Source organism: Colossoma macropomum, unplaced genomic scaffold (assembly GCF_904425465.1).
Source record: "Colossoma macropomum unplaced genomic scaffold, Colossoma_macropomum, whole genome shotgun sequence".
NCBI classification, from domain to species: domain Eukaryota; kingdom Metazoa; phylum Chordata; class Actinopteri; order Characiformes; family Serrasalmidae; genus Colossoma; species Colossoma macropomum.
Window position 1 is genome coordinate 43,513,292 of NW_023494791.1, and position 20,054 is coordinate 43,533,345.

The window sequence follows — 20,054 nt, forward strand, 5'->3', positions numbered from 1 at the left end:
CTCCGGCCACGTTCGGTCGTTTCATTTGAAATGTCTTCGAACACGGAGTGGTTGCGGTAAGCAGTAAGTAAAAATTTTTTGGTACAGAAACATCAGTCTAAATGTTTATGAATCTCAGCAGCATGAAATTATGACGAATGTCGAGTTGGATTGACGTAAAAGTCGCATGAATTCCGATCTGGCTGTTCAGACTGAGTTGCATTGCCGCAGATCGGATATGTATCAGATTTCAGTACCACATATGAATTGAATTGAAAATGTCAGATTCAATGCGCTTTTTGCTGTTCACACTGACACATCTGTGTCACATACGGAGAAAGAGATTGGATTTGGGCTACTTTTACCTGCTGTGTAAACGTAGCCTTAGTGGTCCAAGATAAAACTCATTTAAGACTGATGACTCAAAAGTTAATTAAGTTTTTTTTATTTTTTACTAAATTTATATAGATGTACGGTTATTCATATCTTATAGAAATCAGTTAATTCAATTAGCTAGCCTGCTTTCTCTGTTTGTCTCCGTCTCTCAGCTCTAGGACAGCTAAACGAGCAAACCATTTCTCTTTTTTTAAATGTTGTTTTCCATTTTAATACCTCCCATTAATCTATCTTGCTTTAGCCTTTGAAAAAACAGGGGTGACTTGCGAAATACTAGGGGGGTATGGCTGTGTTCAGCCTTGAGCTAATTTACTTGGGACTTGATTTTTCTTATAGCCTAATATTGGGTCCAGTGTTAAGTAAGTAATTGCCATTTCTCCTGGCTTTATGATAAAACATTTTATTTAAAATCAATAATGTGTGTTTAATAATATTTTGAAAAATCCAAGAATCTACAAGAATTCTGGTGACTTTTAAAGTGCCTGGAAATTAATACATCATAACGAGGAAACAAGAATTCAATTTATCCGAGCCTCTGACTCTAACTGTTATCACCTATGGATCACCACTTCAACAGCTTTTGACAGGGATTAAGCATGTCAGAATGGTTTTGGAGGATACAAATTCTCAGTCATACATGCAAACTCCCTTTCATGCTCACTCCCACTCACAATGTCCCACTTCAACATAGTGAGTTATTTACCCAGAATAGCCCAATTGGGGTGTGCTCTCCTGTTTCTACCAGGGTCCTGAGGCTCCGGTGCTTTAGCCCTGCCAGAGGCCCCTCTCCCAGGGGCCATGGTGACTGGGCCGCTCCAGGGACCGCTGCTCGTCCCTCCCTCTGCAAAAAGACTCACTAGATTCAGAGCCTGCACCTCCTGCTTAGTGAAGTGAAAGCTGCTCTGAAGGCAGAAAGATTGTAAGAAAGAAAAATGAATGTCTATGTCTAGGTAGATGCGGCCAATATGAACTGATAATTTTATCACAGTATTTTCACCTATCCAGATAATAACAATATACACCGATCAGGCAAAACATTATGACCACCTCCTTGTTTCTACACTCATTGTCCATTTAATCAGCTCCACTTACTATATAGGTGCACTTTGTAGTTCTACAGTTACAGACTGTAGTCCATCTGTTTCTCTGTATACTTTGTTAGCCCCTTTTACCCTGTTCTTCAGTGGTCAGGACCCCCGTGGACCCTCACAGAGCAGGAACTATTTGGGTGGTGGATCATTCCCAGCACTGCAGTAACACTGATGTGGTGGTGGTGTGTTGGTGTGTGTTGCACTGGTCTGAGTGAATCAGACACAGCAGTGCTGCTGGAGTTTTTAAACACCTCAGTGTCACTGCTGGACCAAGAATAGTCCATTAACCAAAAATCTCCAGCCAACAGCGTCCTGTGTGACCACTGATGAAGGACTGGAGGATGACCAACACAAACTGTGAAGCAGCAGATGAGCTGTCGTCTCTGACTTTACATCTACAGGCTGGACCAACAACGCAGGTGCGTCTAATAGAGTGGACAGTGAGTGGACACAGTATTTAAAAACTCCAGCAACACTGATGTGTCTGATCCACTCATACCAGCACAACACACACTAACACACCACCACCACTACGTCAGTGTTATTGCAGTGCTGAGAATGATCCACCACCCAAATAGTACCTGCTCTGTGAGGGTCCATGGGGTCCTGACTACTGAAGAACAGGGTAAAAAGGGGGCTAACAAAGTATGCAGAGAAACAGATGGACTACAGTCTGTAATTGTAGAACTACAAAGTGCACCTATATAGTAAGTGGAGCTGATAAAATGGACAATGAGCATAGAAACAAGGAGGTGGTCATAATGTTATGCCAGGTGTACATCAAGATAATAACAATAATAATAATAATAATAATAATAATTGTTAGTTGACAATAGGCATGGTGTCCACAGTATGTTAAAATCATGGGACAATGGCTGCCCACATACTTTTATATCAGTCTTCAGCTCAGATGATGCATCTCATTAATGTATGCAACCAGACAACACTACTTTGCTCAAGCTAGACTGCACTCAAAAAAGCTAAATCACTAACTGTAGTCTGAAGGAGTCTGCTCTAGAATGCTTAAACTAGAAGGGCTTAAGTAGGATATAGGAGAGGAGAAGATAGCAGTGTTCAATACAGTAGGAGAAAAGACATGACACAAAGGGTACTGGCAACCAAGATAATCCAAAATGCACAGCAAATGACCCCATGATGCACTGTGGATCATTGGGTTAGTACACTTCAAGATCTCACAAAAGCCAAAGCACAGAATTAGGGGTGGATCAAGCCTTGGAAAAGAGACTGGATGACAGGGATGTTTAGGGAAGACAAAGAAAACGGGAGTATAGTTCTTGGAGCACATTCTCAAAAGGAGACAAATATGCTACAAGGTAAGCTCAAGTGTTTTTCACACACAATACAATTACAATTTCTAAGTCTTTATTCAATAAGGATTATAAAATATATATTAATAAACATGTTTGTAATTTTCAAATGGTGCATGTTAAATCTGTTTCCTGTGAATAAGAATTCTCTGTGGTAGCGCTGCATGTTTACCTAAAAACTGTATGAATATTTTGGGCTGACAATGATGGTGTGCTAGCTAGTGTTTCCCAGCTCTAATTGAAAGAATGAGTGAAAAGGGAGGATAACAGGAGTGTGCAATGGAGCGCTTGATAGCACGGCTGAGGTGAAAGGCTGGAACGGAGCCAGGAACAGCTGGATCCCGAGGTGACTGTTTTGTTTTTGTTGTGCTGTTTGCGTTTCCTGGAAATTTCCACAGCAAAAAAAGCTCTGACTGAAGTCAACAGAGGGCAGAAGAGGATGCTTTCTTAAGAGGAGGCTGATGGCGTGCTGGTTGTGATGGGAACAGGGTTTAATCTTAACATCAAGATTACAGGTATTACCGTCATTTTGCTGAATTATTTATATGTAATTACTTATTTATTTATATAGTTACACAACTGGTTACACAGCTACATACTGAATTACATTTACATTGATGACATTTTTGTACCAACAATCTGCATATTCAACCTTTTCAATCTATTCTGCCATGTTTTATCAAATAATGATGACCAAATAACCCCGAAATGTGTAGTGAAATGTTTTTAAAGCATGTAATGTGACTCGCCCTTTTGTAGGTGACAAAATACCTATATAATTTCCCCAATTTCCCACAGATAGCCCGGACTAAAGGGTCATAATTGTTGTGCCAGATGTTCATGTCAGATTTATGCCACAGGCACTATGCTCAACAACAGTACCAACTATTCTATTAGCAGGCTTTGTTCTTAGCTTGAATGTGGATTGGAACAGGACAACTATTTCTCTAGGTTCAGCCAATTAAAGAAGCCAATTAAAGAAGCCCATTCACTCCATGATTATTACTGTCACAGTAACATCCCATGTAAAATGAATGCAGCTTGAATAGGGTTTAACCATTACATTGCTTCTTGACCTGAAAGTGGTGCACATTAATACTGAAAAGTGAAACTTTCCAGCTCCTCATCTGCTTTGCCTCCTGACTGGCATGCTGAGTGGCACTTGTTGCCCTGGTAATTGTGTAAATTTGCATGCATCTGTCGCAGTTGGCTGGGACTGGAGCTGGCACGAGTGTGGCCCCTGCTGATTCCAGCTGTCAACAGTGTCTATTAACCATGATAAATCACCCCTCCCACCTCTGAATCCAATCAGAAAGCCCTCAGGAGAACTCCACGCTGGTCACCTCATGCTAACCGATTTTTGGACAGTGTAGAGCTAGTGCCAGAACTGAGGGCAACGCGACACATCTGTCTGTGGTATTCTGTTATGAGACTAGAGCTGGGAGATCTAAGTCTGGTGAAGAGAGAACGTTCAGGTGCACAACTTCATAAACCAATCTGCTGTCGCTGAAAGTTTTAAAAGCTGCACATGTAGAAACAGAAGCTCAATGGTTTGATCAAATCGATAAATGAAACTAAAAATGGGAACTGAGCAAACAGTCTCTGAGCTCTGTTTCGGTCTTGTTCTCAGTCCTTTTCTTGCAGCACGTACACACGTAGACATTTAGACACAAACGATCGCTTTTCCTAATAAGTGCGTTTGTTTGATGATGTTGTAATCGAGGGGAATTGCTCTATTACTCTGAGGCTCAGCTTGGCTCAGCATTGTGCTCTAGAGGACTGTAATAAAGCAACATGAATAAATGATGAAGAGGAGAGGGGACGGCCGTAATGCAAACTTTAACAAACTGCAATCTGCACAGTTTTGTTCAAGCACCAACTTTGGACCAAAGAAGAATATGGCTGCACTTTCTGTTTAAATATGCAAATGCTGCTGTTGATCTAAGAGCATCAAATGTATTAGCGTAATACAATGGGACATCTGTATTATGGCAAATACTTACAAAGAATATACAAAAATAGCACGAGAAAAGTACAAGAACAAAACAAAAAAGGAAAGAATGGCACTTCCCACGTCACAGTCCACCTCTGCCTAAAGCAATGGCTTCCAGACTTGGAACCCCTGGCTGTTGATCTGGCCTCACCATCTTTGCTTTCATCTCTCTATGTGGCCTCATCAGGTTCACAGTCAAGGTCAATGTGTATCAGTCTTTCACTTTCCTCTACACTTTCTTTAACTTGCCACATGTTCCTTCTGAGAGCTCCTTTTCCCCCATGCACTGCTAGCGCAAGAGCGTTTGACCTCCAAAACTGCAGTCAGCCAGATGGTGGGCTGGGTGTGGAGGGAGCTGTGGGAAGCCTCAGGTTTTTACAGATAAAGGACGAGCTCTAATGTTGCGCGAGGCCTCATTAACACTGCGCCGCGCTGTGTTAACATCCTAACATTCCCCCGAGGAGCACCTTAACGCTCCATCAAAGCCCTAAATGTTCTCCGCAGATCTACACACTTCATCAATAGCACTTAGCCAATAATAAGGTCTGTGTGAATGGCGGTGAGCCATTTTCTTAGTCCGACGACATGTGGCCCAACGCTCCGTTTACCTTCCTGGCGCTAAAGGACACAACGAGAGGAAATCTTTTGTTTAGTGGCACAAAAACACTTGACATTTCCCTCTGGTTCTGGAACATTGCGCTTGATGATGCAACAGTATACCTGAGCATTAGCAACAGAGGGATTATCCTTTGATCCACTTCAACAGAAGAGCTTGGGTGAAAAAAACGCGGGAGAGAGAAAGGCAGAAATCAATAGTTTCTTGTACGCACAGCCTCAAGTTTCTATTTTAACATGGCTCTGTATTGATTTGCTTTCGCTAGAGATGTCTCCCCAAGCTGCAGCCAGCTCCAGGAGGACAGAGGAGCGTTTACCAGAACAAAAAGCCCAAAATAGAGAAGGGGGGAGCTGGGGAATGATAGCGCCGCACTCTGCAATCGCTAACAGAGCTAATGGTATAAGAAGCCCATTCTCAAGAATGTCTGGACTGTAGTTGCAGACAACACAAAAAAAGACCTTTGTGCGTACAATGAGTGATACTGCCCAGGCAAGCGCCATGACACACAGAGCTGCTACTGTGGAAGCCTGAAACCTCTTCTTTTAAAAAGTTGAACTGATTAGAAGATTATGCCTTCAAACACTGTAGTCTCCTTATCAGTTTAAGCGATGCAAAGTCTGGAAAAAAGATGGGAGAAAGTTGTCAAACTCCTCCTTATCCAGAACAGATAAATTAGCAAATGCACGGCACATTTTTGGTCTTCTCAGTAACAAGGAGTTCCAGATATTCGCAGTCTGAGTTAGATTTGTGCCTTTTCCTCAAAGTGAGTCTACAGAGCTCAATTCACAGTATTCGATTACATCATTAACAATGCCCTGCCGCCATCGTAGTAGGCAACCTGCAACTCAGACACAGCTTGTCTTAACAGTGCTGCTGCAGCTACAAACCTGCAGATGGATGAAGGCCAAACAATATAACCAGAATGGCAAAAGATGGCAAAACAGATGAAAAGATATGCAGACACTTGTCACACAACCTCCACAAACACTGCGAGAAGATTTAGCTTGATTGGTGAACAGGATTCATGTAACCTGCATATCTCTCAAGTTCAGAAAATTTCAATAAATAAGATTTTACAAAAGCTAATAAAAAGGCTACCAAAACTGTCAAAGCTCTTAAACAATGACACATACGCACACTGACCAGCGACTTCATTGCGTACACCTCAATGTACCATGTAGGTGCACTTTGTAGTTCTACAATTACAGACTAGAGTCCATCTGTTTCTCTGCATACTTTTTAGCCTCCTTTAACGATGTTCTTCAGTGATCAAGACCCCCACAGGACCACCACAGAGCAGGTATTATTTAGTGGATCATTCTCAGCACTGCAGTAACACTGACGTGGTGGTGGTGGTGTTAGTGTGAGTTTTGCTGGTACGAGTGGATCAGACACAGCAGTGCTGCTGGAGTATTTAAACACCTCAGTCTCACTGCTGGACTGAGAGTAGTCCACCAACCAAAAATATCCAGCCAACAGCGTCCTGTGGGAAGCTGCTTATGACCACCGATGAAGGACAAGCTAGGATAACACAAACTGTGCAGCAGCAGATGAGCTACTGTCTCTGACTTTACATCTTCAAGGTGGACCAACAAGGTCGGTGTGTCTAATAGAGTAGACAGTAAGTGGACACAATGTTTAAAAACTCCAGCAACACTGCTGTTGCTCTATGGTGGTCGTGTGGGGGTCCTGACCACTGATGAACAGTATGAAAGGAGGGATGCAGAGAAAGCAAATGGACTACAAAGTGCACCTATATAGTAAGTGGAGCCGATAAAATGGACAATGAGTGTAAATACAAAGAGGTGTACTTAATGAAGTGGCCAGTCAGTGTATATATGAAGTTTAAACATCGTCACAGATTTTTAAAGTTGAAACTTTAAAACTGCTTGTTGCAAAGCGTTGTGGTTTTATTCGTGACGTCATCAGCGATTAGTCGACTCGACTTTCTTCACATAACTTTCGACTTGTGCAACCCCTACAGTCTAAAGGGTCCAGACTAGGCTAAGGTGATTTGACTTCATCCCTGCAATGTAAGTAGCCAAAAATATTATTTCTGTGCTGATATGATTATCGGCAACTTACATGTTTAACAGTGCAACAGAAGACGACACTTGTCGGAATAAGCCTTTATAAATGTTTATGCTAGTTGTAATGAAAGGCTTATGTAGGTGTCAATGTTATGTAGGAGTTAAAGTAGGCCTATATTTTAGATATGAACAATATCATATACAGGGAAACTGTGAAAATGAATATCTCTCAACTGCAGTCTAGAACAAAACCACCTAGGTTCCATTAATACCTCACCACAACAGGGCTCCATTCAACAATGTTCAGCAAACCTATTACTATCAGCGTCAACATTTCTAGCTGTCATCAAGACATGATGGGTGCACATGTAACATCATTTTCACTTTCTCACAAGTTCACATCAGCAAGAAACATTTTGGGCTCAGTTGTGCAATGTCAGCAAGAATGAAAATCTTTTGAGAGAGACTCTGTATCTGGAGCTGATTAGCACAACCCTGCTGTAGCGTGAGGTGCTGACGGCCTCTCTGTGCCATGTCAGTGTCGGGATGTGCAGCGGAGAGCCGTGTTGCTGGCCTGGAAGGTTGCCACTACAGATGTTTTCACACACACATGCTGCCCAAGGTTGACACCGCACACACAGGAGAAAGAGGCAGTGCTATGCTCTGGCTGACCCGGGGAAGTCTGGCTCCTACAACTATACGCACATAATAATGAAAGCATCCAGATCAGCATTCCTTACCGTCATACGGCTGAGAAAGAAAAGGAGAAAGAGCAGGTCTTTTTCTTAAAAGGAAATAGTAGTAATGTTTACTTTGGATAAAGCTTTGCCACGGACCACGACACGCTGCTACTATGTCAGACAAACAGTTGTTACAAGAAAAAATAGAGGTTCCAGAGAGGTAGAGAAGCGGCAAAATTATACGGAGGCTCATCTTTATTCATAGTTGTGCTTGCCCAGATTGTTTGATGTCCTCGTCCTTTTCTTACCACCACCCCGTAATTTAGGCAATTTCAGCCCAGCCAACTCAGGCAGTTCAGCAGACTGGCTATTACACTTCGTGTCACATTCTCTTCCAAGCCCCATTTTTCTCAAACGGGGCTACTGAGCGGTAAGTGACAATCGGCTGACGTTACCGATGACTTTATCAACAAACTCCAACAATGCTGCGCTGCAAATCCTCCCCAAAATACTTGTCAATGTTTTTGTTTCAGGAAACGTCTACATTTTCATTACACCTTGTTCAGAATGAATCACGGCCTTGCAGGGGTTTATGTATTTCAGGGGCTGTATTCGCGACTGTGTGGGCAGCGATTCTTCAGCTTTTCCGGCTGAGTGGTTTTAGAGGGGCACGTTACTGAAATGGGCACGTGTAAAATGCGGATGGACAGTGGGTGCTCAAGGGAGCGGCGATGTGAGAGTGAGTTGTATACTGTGGGTTTAAGCTTTCCTTGCTTTCTGCTCTCCTCGTGGAAAGCAGTTAATGGTGTGGTGGTAATACAGAGTCAACTCACATCTGAGAGAAAGAGAGAGAAAGAGAGAGAGGGGGACAGAGGAATGGGCAAAATGGATTCTGACTGGCTTCTACATGGATCAGTGCTTCACTGAAGAAAGCAAACTATGTGTAAAAAGAGGAACTGTTTTATCAAACCTTTAGCAAAAATGTGATGAAAAAAGTTTGGCCAAAAATTAACATTGGCTCACTTTAATTTTGTATAATGCACACTATATATATATATATATATAGATATATATATAATATATATATATATATATATGTACAAAAATTAACAAAAGTATGGATGACTGTGTGATTTAGTCATGGAGTACATGATGTTAATGGTGAGGTATAAGTCTCCATTAGTCTAGCTCTAGTGGAATACTACAAAAACAAACCTCAGACACCAAATATGTCTTGGCTGATCGACTACAACAGGTGTAAGGGAAAAATGACTCATATATCAACTTTCACTGGATCATCCCTTTCATCTGACCAATGTTCATTTCACTTTTCGATTTCTTTATGCATCATTTAATTATTAATTCAAGGACTGCTCTAACAAATTAATAACAGACACAGAAAGCATGTTTTTTTCTGATGGGAAGGTAAAAAGCTTCTACAGGCTTTAAACTACCATCTACACGCTCAGAGGAGAATGCTAAGCATACAGCACTGCTATTGGACAAAGCACATGCACAGTTTGGGTTGCCAGTATCCTAGTAGTGGAAGAGGTGAGCCATAAGAGGTTAGAAAATGACCATATAAAAATGAAATGCTCTCTTAAGTCAACAATAATTCCTATCACTGTCGTTGGAAGAAAACCTTGTATCTCCGAAATGACAGGTTTACAGGAGAAGGAAAAAACCTACTTTACTTTTAAAGTAAGTCAATGGAACCAGACTTTTTTCAAAGTCATTTTAGTTCATTTCTTTTAGTCCATTCATCATGAAATTTACACACAGTGTAAAGGGTAAAAGGTATTTTCAAATTATGTCAAAAACTGAAAAACGTCAAAAATGGAGATACGAGGTTTTATTCCGACAACAGTGCTATGTTCCCTTTTTTGTGTTCATTGCCTTTTCTGAATCCTCTGCACTTTTAACCTCTGTGTGCTTGTCTTTCCTTCAGAAACAGACACAAACAAAAGAGCAGGGATGTCTGAAATAAACCTTGAGCTGAGCCAGGTGAATCAGATCCTACTCAATTCTAAAACTAAATTTAGCCTTTCCATTAATTCACCGCAGCCGTTTACATTTCAGCCTGTTATAGAGCAGAGGTACATATGAGAGTGGAGCACGAGAGCACAGCTGTCAAGTCACTTGATCCATACTAGTCCATCTTCCTACTGACCAACTTGACCTTTAACCCAGGGAACACTCAGATTTGTTTGTTTTACTGGCTCTGTGTCGTGACGTGAATAAGGGGCGAAAGTCTCCACACAGAGAGGAAGCCTCAGAGCATTCAATAAGCCATTTAATTGAGTGGAAAAAACAGACATCAATACAGTACAGAACTCAGTGAGAGACTCAGCAGGCAACAGAGAGGAAAGGAGCATTCATACAGACTCAAAATACTCAAAAACACACTCAAACTCGTACAAACCGAGCCTCACTTTGGTGTGTCATTCACCACCACTCTCAGATTTCAATTTTTCTTCACTTCTGCCATTTTTTGGCTTAAACGTGTTTGACTGGCTTACGCTATTAAAAAATAAAGATGCCTAAAAGGTTTTTTAAGGTGATTCCATAAAAGAACCACTCTTGGTTCCCTGAAGTACCTTTCAACTGATGGTTCTTTAAATCATCATTTTTTGTAAATGAAAGTGTGAAAAATCTTTCTCAGTCTCAAGAACCTCCTCACAATATAAACCTTCTTTAAACTCTCACATTTCATCCACCTATTTTTTAGGGAACCAAATACGACTGGGGGGGTATGATGGCAATACTGTATACCATGGTATGTAAAAACGATGACGATATTTAAAAATGATAACAGTATTTCAAAATTATGACGTGTCTAACGTCTATTCCACGTCTGTACAGATAAACATATTCCAACCATTCCTATTTTAGAGGGCTCACTGATAGGTGGTGCCAACAGAAAAAGGGGGGAAATCAGAGCCAGGAAAACTAAGCATGACAGCAGATCAGCCACACATAGAGAAAAATGTATGAAAACCACTCATTCTCTGCAGACTAAACACAGAACACGTTTGATTTCAGCTTTCACTCCAACAACAGTCACTCGACTTTGCACTCTCCTCTAAACAGGTGTCATTTTAGCATCAGTGAGGCATGTTTGGCCTGCTAACTAAGCTCGATTTTGGCTTACTGACACTCTACTTTTGTTTTCTCAAAAAATTTTATGATCTACATTTGTTTCAACAGACACCAATTTTCAGAATGCAAATTTCAGATCCAAACATCACAGAACAGGTTTAATTTCGTCTTTCTGTCTCTTTAACGGTTGCTCAACTTCACTCTCTCAAATTTGAATTAGTATTTTTAAACATCTAAACTTGTGCCAGTGCTTTAGTTCGCTACAATCAAACGTTTTGCGGTGGGCAAAGTAGGCATGTTTGACAGATGGTTTGACATTTATTGAATGTTGAATGGTAACCATGTAAAGCGAACTACTTTTTTTCACTTTTTTTTCATCTCACTGGTCACCCCAGTAATACTGTATATTGTGTAATTGTTGGAGACGGTCTGAAGGTATTAAAAAAGGGGATGCTGCCTAACACTAGAACCGAACATGGTTCTTCTATAGCATCACTCCACATAACCCTTCTGGCACCTTTATTTTTAAAGGTATGGTTCAGTAAAAAAAGCACAAATTTGTACTTATTACTCAAATGTAGGCAAGATATATTTGGTGTTTGGTGGTCAAGACGATTTTGCTTTTTTTTAAACCTGGAAATTCAGGGCTATCGCTGCTAAAAAAAAACAGTCAATAGTCACCCAAACCAACAAGTCTGTGCAACTTAATGAAGACCTGGAGCAAGTTTGTGCGGGATCGGAGACATTTTGAGGATGTATTTAAGGAAAAGAACTGGGTGACTATTGACTTCTAGTGTTTGTTAGCAACATTAGCCTCGCAGCTCCACTTTTAAAGCAAAGAGGCACATTTTGGACACCACACGTCTTGGTTGTTGTACTGAATCTAGGGTAAGTGGAAAATTGTGTAAATTTGATTTATTTCTTTTTAGGAGTGCAGTTGTGTGTCTTGACTGGGGTGGGCATTTTGACAACATTTGTCATTATCATGATAAATGATGTCACAATACTTCGTCTAAGCATATTATGGATATTGTGATTACTTTAAAACTTTAACATCATGGACCAAATGCATGTTTCATTACAAAGACAGCATTAGTATTAGTGTTTAATTGGATTAAGTGTAGCGCAGCATGTGAAACACTGAAAAAATGACACTTCATTGTACGTATTCAATAATCAAAATAAAACGTTGTGTATTTTCAATGTATTTAAAAAAATTAATCAAACATACTGAGATATTTCTGCATATTATTTTTTCGTATGATTATAGCTTTTCAAACTGCTTAAAATATCACACATGTTTAGAGGTATTTAATTGTACTGTATTTCATAGCTAACACTCCCTCAAATAATCAAAAAAGCAAAACAAACCATAATTTTTTCCCTCTCCCGACGGAGCCATAAACAACAGCAGCGTACGCCAGAGGCCTGGAGCCTCCAGACACCGTGAGTGTGGTGTGCCCTGTCTCTGACTGCGTCTGCCTCGTAAATCCCTTTGTAGGAAAGGGATTGATGCTCCGTGGGGCTGTCTCTTAGCCATGGAGCACAGCCGTCAATCAAAGTAAAGAGCTTTTCAATGGGGAATAAGGAGCAATCTCTGATTCCAAGCACTTTCCCATAAATCTCTATGTTCTCACAGCCGCAGAGAAAGAAAGAGAAAGGTAAAAAATAGAAAGGTGCATGTTATTTTAATTACTGTAGTGTTTACTCCCTGACTCCGGATCCCTTAGGGGAGCTCGAAACAGGCTCTGTGATTCTTTCGCTTTCATTATTTTGATTGACGTGACTTACCAGTGACATTGAATTAGGAGGGTGTAAGTTTTCCCTTCCCTTCACTTCCATGAATGCGAACAAAAGTTGAGGAATTGTTTTGAAAAGTTAAAGCTGGGATCATCCTCCTACTTAGCAGTCGCCAACATAAACATGGGCATGTTTTTCAGCGCCTTTTCAACCCGCTTAAACTGAACCACTGGACTTTGGCACTGATCACTGTAGGACTGAAAGCAACCTGTAATTTTCTGCTTTAAAAACGTTCATTCAATTTATTATAGCTTAAATACTAATAGCACTGCACCCTCAAAAGAATTAGCCCAAAACTGGTTTTCTTACATACAGAAGGGCGACAATCTAAAGGAATTAAGGATAAGACAGAAGGAAATGATATGATACAAAGGTGCGACAATTCTCTGAGTAGAGTAGCAGGTTCCCTTTTTGACTGTCTCAGAATGAAATTTAACTACTACAGATTATTCTATACTACATTAGTTCTAAGGCACCTAGTCTATCTTTGACATAAATCAGATCATTTTACGCTATTCTTTCTGTCCAAACTCAATGAACATGTCAGTTTCTGTCTCTGAGCATATAGACTTTAGGCCCATTTAAATCTCATGCGTCTGTCTCCCTCCCTCTGTCTTCTTCTATCTCTCTCAAGGACAACATTTAGTCTACTTGACATGGCAACTCAAAGCTCCCTCCGTTTGACTTCACTTGGTTCCGTTAAACCTTTGCTATCACCATCTGCTGCGAAGCACCTTAGACAGGGCATCATAACGGGATTCATTGCAACGGTTGGGTTTACTACACAGAGAACAACACTGCCACCTAGAGGCTGACCATAAACGAAACTTTGAGAAGCAACACTCACAGAAGACAGCGTCCCAGATCCCACATCAAAAACAGTTAATAAAACAAACTTGGACTAGGTCATGTCAGCTTCGGTCAATCACCATGCCAAGCTTCCTGTAAGGTGGTAAGGTCACACCGTATTTAACGGTCCACTGACATGCAGAACTATATCTCCCCATGCGAGATCAGACACAGCATGCAGAGGTAGGGGGGGTGGGTAGGGGACACAGAAAAGGATGAGAAGGAAGAGAGCACAAATGAAAGAACGTCCAATAACCAATTAACATCAAATATAAATAGAAGTATGAAATATCAATGACTACTATCCCCGAGTGTGTTTTGCAAGTGGAGCTGTTTGTTGAGAAAAGCTCTAGGCACAAGAATGTAATTTATTAAACAATCCCTGATCCTACCTGAATAGATAGGGGCCAATCGAAATATATCTGAGAGGCGGCTGTTCACAGGCTCGTACGGAGAATCCTCAAGAAAATCATTCCCTGTTGACCAAATAAACAAGCCATTAACTCAAGTAAGTGCAATGCAGATCTCTGTAAAAACACTCAAAACGTGGGACTTGACCATTCATTCTGTGCCGTAAAGTGTCCCTGTTGATTTGCCTGGGGGGAAACTGCTATTTGGGTCACTCATTCACTGCGTTTAGACTCTTATTTAGACAGCCAGTTTCTGGTTGATCGAGCAAGCACAGCAAACCCCCCCCAGTGCTGCAGTCACTCTTAGGGTGATCGTTTGGGTCCGGTTACCTTTAAATGACCACTGTATTTGTTACTTTTACACTGCTGGTGTTTAGTCAACACTGTCGGTGTTAATTTAACACTGTAGGTGTTCATTTGGCGCTGGAGATTTTGCTGTGCATTGACCGCCTCATACTTGAGAGGAATATCAGGGCAAATCAGGACTGAGAGATCAGACTACTTCACACTTGATTAACTCAATAGATGTTCCTTCAGAAAGGCATTTGGAGTGACCCGAGCTGAGGGCAACTTGGGGACATTTTCTGTGTATGTGCTACACAAGTGTCTTGTAAATAAACCTAGCAAATAGCTCAATAACTAAACAGCAAAGTTCACCACCAAATTCCCAGTGCTGAATTAACTCTGTGTCCATTTGGGTCCAGCTGCAGTTAATTGAACGCAATGGGCCAGTTTCCCAGACCCAGATTAGTCCTAAGGCTAAAGTAAATTGAATTTTTAACAGTGAAACACCACTGGCATTGCAATTTAGCCCAAAACTAGACTTAATCAGGGCGCACAAAACCATCAACACAGGGGATTTGTGTTCATCACATCCAGCTAATCTCAGCCATCTAACCATATTCATCTAAACAAGCTGGAGAACAGGTGAAGAGGAAGAAGGCGCACCCTGCAGATGTTGGTAGATTCCCCAGTAAATGCGCAGGCAGTTCTTTTCCTTCTTCATGCCTCTTTTACACCTGCAGTTGTACAGTGGACTCTGCTTCAGCGCATCCAAGGCACTGCGGCATTCGTCCCTGGACTCCAGGCCGGCCAGCACGCTGGAGTTGCTCTCTTTGCCCGCCACGCACTGCCTCATGGTCCGGTATTTGGTGCTGCACGCCGGCTCCTTCAGGCACAGCTCGCTGGCCCTGACGCAGTCCAGCCGGCTGGCGGCAGTGAACATTGGCTCTCCAGCGCACAAGAGCACATCTGTGTGGAGAAACAGTTCAGGAACATGATCCTCAACACCTCAGCAAGCCACCACAATGCAAAAACATAAGCATCACAACTCATCACAACCTTAAAAATAAATCTGTGTGGTAAATAAGTCATTTTTTCCCTCCCCAAATCCCAAGTACCTAAGACTGCGTGCATTTGTCTGCACATGAGGGGATTAAGCAACACTCAAGCTGCTTTAAAGATTAAAATATCAACGCCTGGAGATTTTTAAGCAGCACAAAGAGCTCGCTCTCACTAACAATTACAAACACAGAGCTGTGGAGTCAAGACGTGGCTGGGGAAACAAGGGATGGCACTACAAAGCAGACTGTACCACATTTCACCTCGAGAGCGCTTTGTACAGTCATTACAACGACTTTGAGCACTTTTTGGTGAATAAGATTGTATTTCTGTGCCTGTCTCAATCCACCAGTTACGTGTATTGTTGAATACAATGATGGGATAACTCATCACAAGCAGTATTTAGCTTTCACCAGTTACATTTATTTAGGTTTTACTCCTCGTGTGTGGAAACTTTTGCAAAAGTACACTAAATCGAAGGCTTTTTGTTGCAGCAGTAGCCTGTACTATGCTTCACACTAGTAACTGACATTTCTAAGGCTCTTATAAGGCTCTAATGAACATTTTATGGCATCCTCGCCACTGTAACGTTAATTTATTGTAGTTACCTCAGTCAAATTTACCTCAACAGTTTAGAGTAAGGCTAGGAATATTAAACAGGGCAGTGTTTAATTCACTTATAGTGTTCATTTTGGTCCATATGTGTTAAATAAGTGCTAATTCTGAACTTATTTTAGGAAACACAAGTTAGCCTCTTTTACGAATTGTCCGTTCCACCTTAAATAGTGCAGCAGTTACATTCTGACGCCTCAGGCACTAGAAGGTAAGTGCTGCGCTATTTAAGGTGGAACGGGAAATTCGAAAAGAAGCTGACGAATAGGAAGCCAACTTCAGCCTCATACTTAGCTGTTTTGCTGTGTAGCAGAAATAAACGACTGAAATAACAGAAGTTATACGTCATTTATTCGCTTGAAAACGTTTGTTTAATTTATGTGAAACTTACCGAGCAGTGGCAGGAGGAAACACGCCGTGGCGAACAACATTTCGACTCGAAAGGGCGATTTTTTTTCTTTCTTTTTTCCCCTCAATGTTCGTTTGCAACTTAACCTCACAGCTTCTACCGCCCTGCTTCACTCATCCGCCCGAGCATCGTCACATTAACGCTCCCACTAAATATCTTCCTCCAAAGTACTCCGCGGCCGCGACTGTCCGATTTGGGATGGTCTGCTGGCTGTTATTCATGGGCGGCTAAAGAAAAAATACGGGAGAAACAGACAGAGAACCATAAAAATAAGACAAATAAAACATACAGGACGCTCGAACGGCTCCAAAACTCCGTATCCAAGGAAACCTGCGTTCGAGTGAGCGCGCGACAGCGGTGCTTGTGCGCGGCGCGAGCGCGTTCTTTTTTCCGCACCCGTATTCCGACAAGGCCCGCCCCCGTCAAGCTGGGATTGGCCACAGCGATCTGAGGTTCTGCGCAAGGACTGCCTAGTGCTTGTCCCGCCTCTGCGAAAAGCAGGTGCTAGCCAATCGTAGCGCAGAACGCGGGATGCCAGTAGCCAATCGTTAGCGTAGAAGGCGGGGGCTGGCGGAAAACAGGTGGAGAGTCTCAGTGCGATTAGACAGTGATAGAGCTCCACTTTTCTAACCTTAACTTCTTTTTACACTGACAGAAACATAGCCTGTGTGTGTTTATCTACAGGCTAGAACGTATTGCACACTCTTCCGCTGGCCTTTTGCATGTCTGAGCGCTGGTTTTGGTAGAGAATGGGAATAAATCGCGCCGTCGTGGTCGCGTCTATTGCTTGGGGATGTTAGAAAGGAATTTTGCTATTAGTTTACTTTGCCATGTAATATTAAAAGGGTGAGTTATGTAATAAGCCATTAGGGGCTGTTCAGAAACTTAGCATACATATTCTCCCCTGCGCATTCATGTTAAGCACGCTTTCCTGTGAGGAGGGTTTCCTTAGCTATTTTTCTTATCACAGGTTTTGAAGGTCTTTCACCCTAAATATTACATCTGAGTGCCTAAAATGGCTGTAAAACTTATAAATTGTACATGAAACATTATGCATCTTTGGCACTACATTTTAATGGAATTAAGCTCAATAATAAACAAATAACCTCGATAAACAGATGCAGTAGCGTTTACACACTTAAAAAGGTTTCAAGGGTTCTTTGGTAAAGGCAATGGTTCTGTATAGCAACACAAAGGGTTCTGCTATTGTGACGATGTCAAGCTTGTAACAATAGCAGAACCCTTTTTGGTGCTATATGGAACTACATACAGCACACTCTCCTTCAATCTGAAGAACCATTTCACCACGCAGAGAACCCTTTAAGTCTGAAATGGTTCTAAGTAGAACACATGGCTCAAAATAGAACCATTCCCTTTACTAAAGAACCCTCGAAGAACCCTCTTTTTTAAGATTGTAGCCTAGCAAAATACGCTACAGTGTTGAATTCACGTGCTGTGCCAATTCGGGCACAGATTTTGCTTCAGCAGAAAAAAAAATAGTATCTTAACCTTAACTTTCCTCGCGGAAGTCACGTGCCAGCTGACTAATGACCACAGATATGTCCTAAAACGCCCTTCAGCACTCCAATCAGAAGGCTACTGAGAGGATAAATCTCGGTTTTGCGTGATTTTTGCCGTTTCATGTCAGCTAAGCTGAAGAAAACACGAGGAGCGGATCTGTTAAAGGGGAATGCCACCGAATTCTCAAAATTTCTTCATATTTAAATGAATGTAAGCAAAGTCAGAGTAGTTTGGTGTGAAATGCTGCTTTTTAGAGAAACTTACCGAATCAGAATTACTCACAGTGGTGGTGATAGGAACCAGACGTCTGAAGAGTTTAATGTCTCTAAAAGCTCCCTCACAGAAAGTTATTACATGAAATGATTGTGAATGCGCTACAACAGTTTAATTAAGTATAAAACTTATATTTTTAAAAACATATTAAAATAATTAAAGACCCAAAGTACCCTTTTCCCCAAGATTTAGCCCCGTATAGGTTCACTAATCGTTGTGGATAGTAAATAAAATGGTTATATTTGTGTTGTAGACATTGTGACCCCTGGTTTCTATCACCACTACTGCAAAGAAAGAGTCTGTATGTAGAAATTTGGGAAAACTGGTGGAGTTCCCCTTTCACAGTGTGAGGGAAAAAAATTGTCCAAGATCGCCCTCTACTGGTCTACTGGTGCATTTAGATTCTCTCTCTCTCTCTCTCTCTCTCTCTCTCTCTCTCTCTCTCTCTCTCTTTCTCTCTCTCTCAGTTCACTTAAGAGTTCCTTATGTGCTGCATCGTTATGACAAGCAATGTATCTGTACAGCGTTTGATGAATAATGAAATAGAAATATGTAAGCGTTTTATAACTGTAAAATGAAAAATTGTCCAAACATCAAAAACGCTGCAATAAAAAGAAAAGGAAAAATATAGTAATGTCTAATATAAACTAATAGGATCTCTCTCTTTCTCCCCCTCTCTCCTCTCTCTCTCTCTCTCTCTCTCTCTCTCTCTCTCTCTGGATGGAGGGCGACAGGCTCCATTTAATCCCACTCATGCTAACATTAAAGTGTACAAACTGAAGTCTGTTAAATGCCTATTTGCATATTTAACATATTGAACTTTAACATGGCAAATATAATTTACACACCATTGATTTGCGTGCTTGCGATCTGGATGGCTTTAAGGCAGTTTAACAGTTTCAAATGTTTTACATCATTCAGCCGATCGACTGCAGGCCCGCGGTCAGCTGCCATGTTCTTTAGCTCAAACGCACTTATAAATCAATGTGACTCCATTCTGTTCTAATAGAACTGAGTGGGAGGCCTGCACGCTTCCATTCTTCTTCTCACGCAGGGGTCAGAAAAATTAACCAGAATTTAATAACTAGACTGATTTGTAAGCTTTGGTATTGAGCTTACTGACAATTCTGCTTGTGATTTAAGACTCTGTGTTGGGGGGGCTGGGTGTTGGGGGGGGCTGGGGTTGGGGGGAGGTGTGGGGGGGGGTTAACTGTAAGAAAATATAATATGATGAGTAAGCAGGTTTGTACTGTGAGGCGAAACTGCCGGCTTTAGGAAGGAATGCGACATCAATCCTGAAACATATGGAAAGCCTCAATCAATATTTACTATTAATTTTGCAAATGAATGTCAGAGTGATAAAGTCTCGGTCGCGAACGAGCTGCGTTCACACTTTAATGTGCTTCATGGCCCCAGATCAAAACCATCCCTTCCCACAGTGCTCAGGAAATTGGAGAACGTAAAGAATGATGTGACAAATCCTGACGGAGCAAATGGCACCGAATTAAAATTATTGATTGCTGACGGGGCCTACAAACGTCAAACAATACAGAGGCTGGCAGCTCTAATAGCTCTTTGAAGCAGGCCTGTGAGGAATGACAGGCAGTGTTGTGGAGACGCAGGGAGA

General features: G+C 41.5%; 1 protein-coding gene across 2 annotated transcripts in view; it reads right to left on the reverse strand.

Annotated features, from left to right (window-relative positions):
• The window catches only part of gfra1a (gdnf family receptor alpha 1a), a 108,653-nt gene extending 91,641 nt beyond the window's left edge, over nucleotides 1–17,012 (reverse strand). The window contains exons 1-4 of one of the 2 annotated variants that reach the window (XM_036575123.1): nucleotides 16,616–17,012; nucleotides 15,220–15,522; nucleotides 14,254–14,337; nucleotides 1,079–1,216 (exon numbers count right to left, since the gene is read on the reverse strand). In XM_036575123.1, coding sequence (XP_036431016.1) covers nucleotides 1,079–1,216; nucleotides 14,254–14,337; nucleotides 15,220–15,522; nucleotides 16,616–16,655 — 565 coding nt within the window. In that variant the 5' untranslated portion in view covers nucleotides 16,656–17,012. The remainder of the gene's footprint in view (nucleotides 1–1,078; nucleotides 1,217–14,253; nucleotides 14,338–15,219; nucleotides 15,523–16,615) is intronic. The other variant, XM_036575124.1, reaches the window with a different exon arrangement.
• Nucleotides 17,013–20,054: the final 3,042 nt, after the last annotated feature.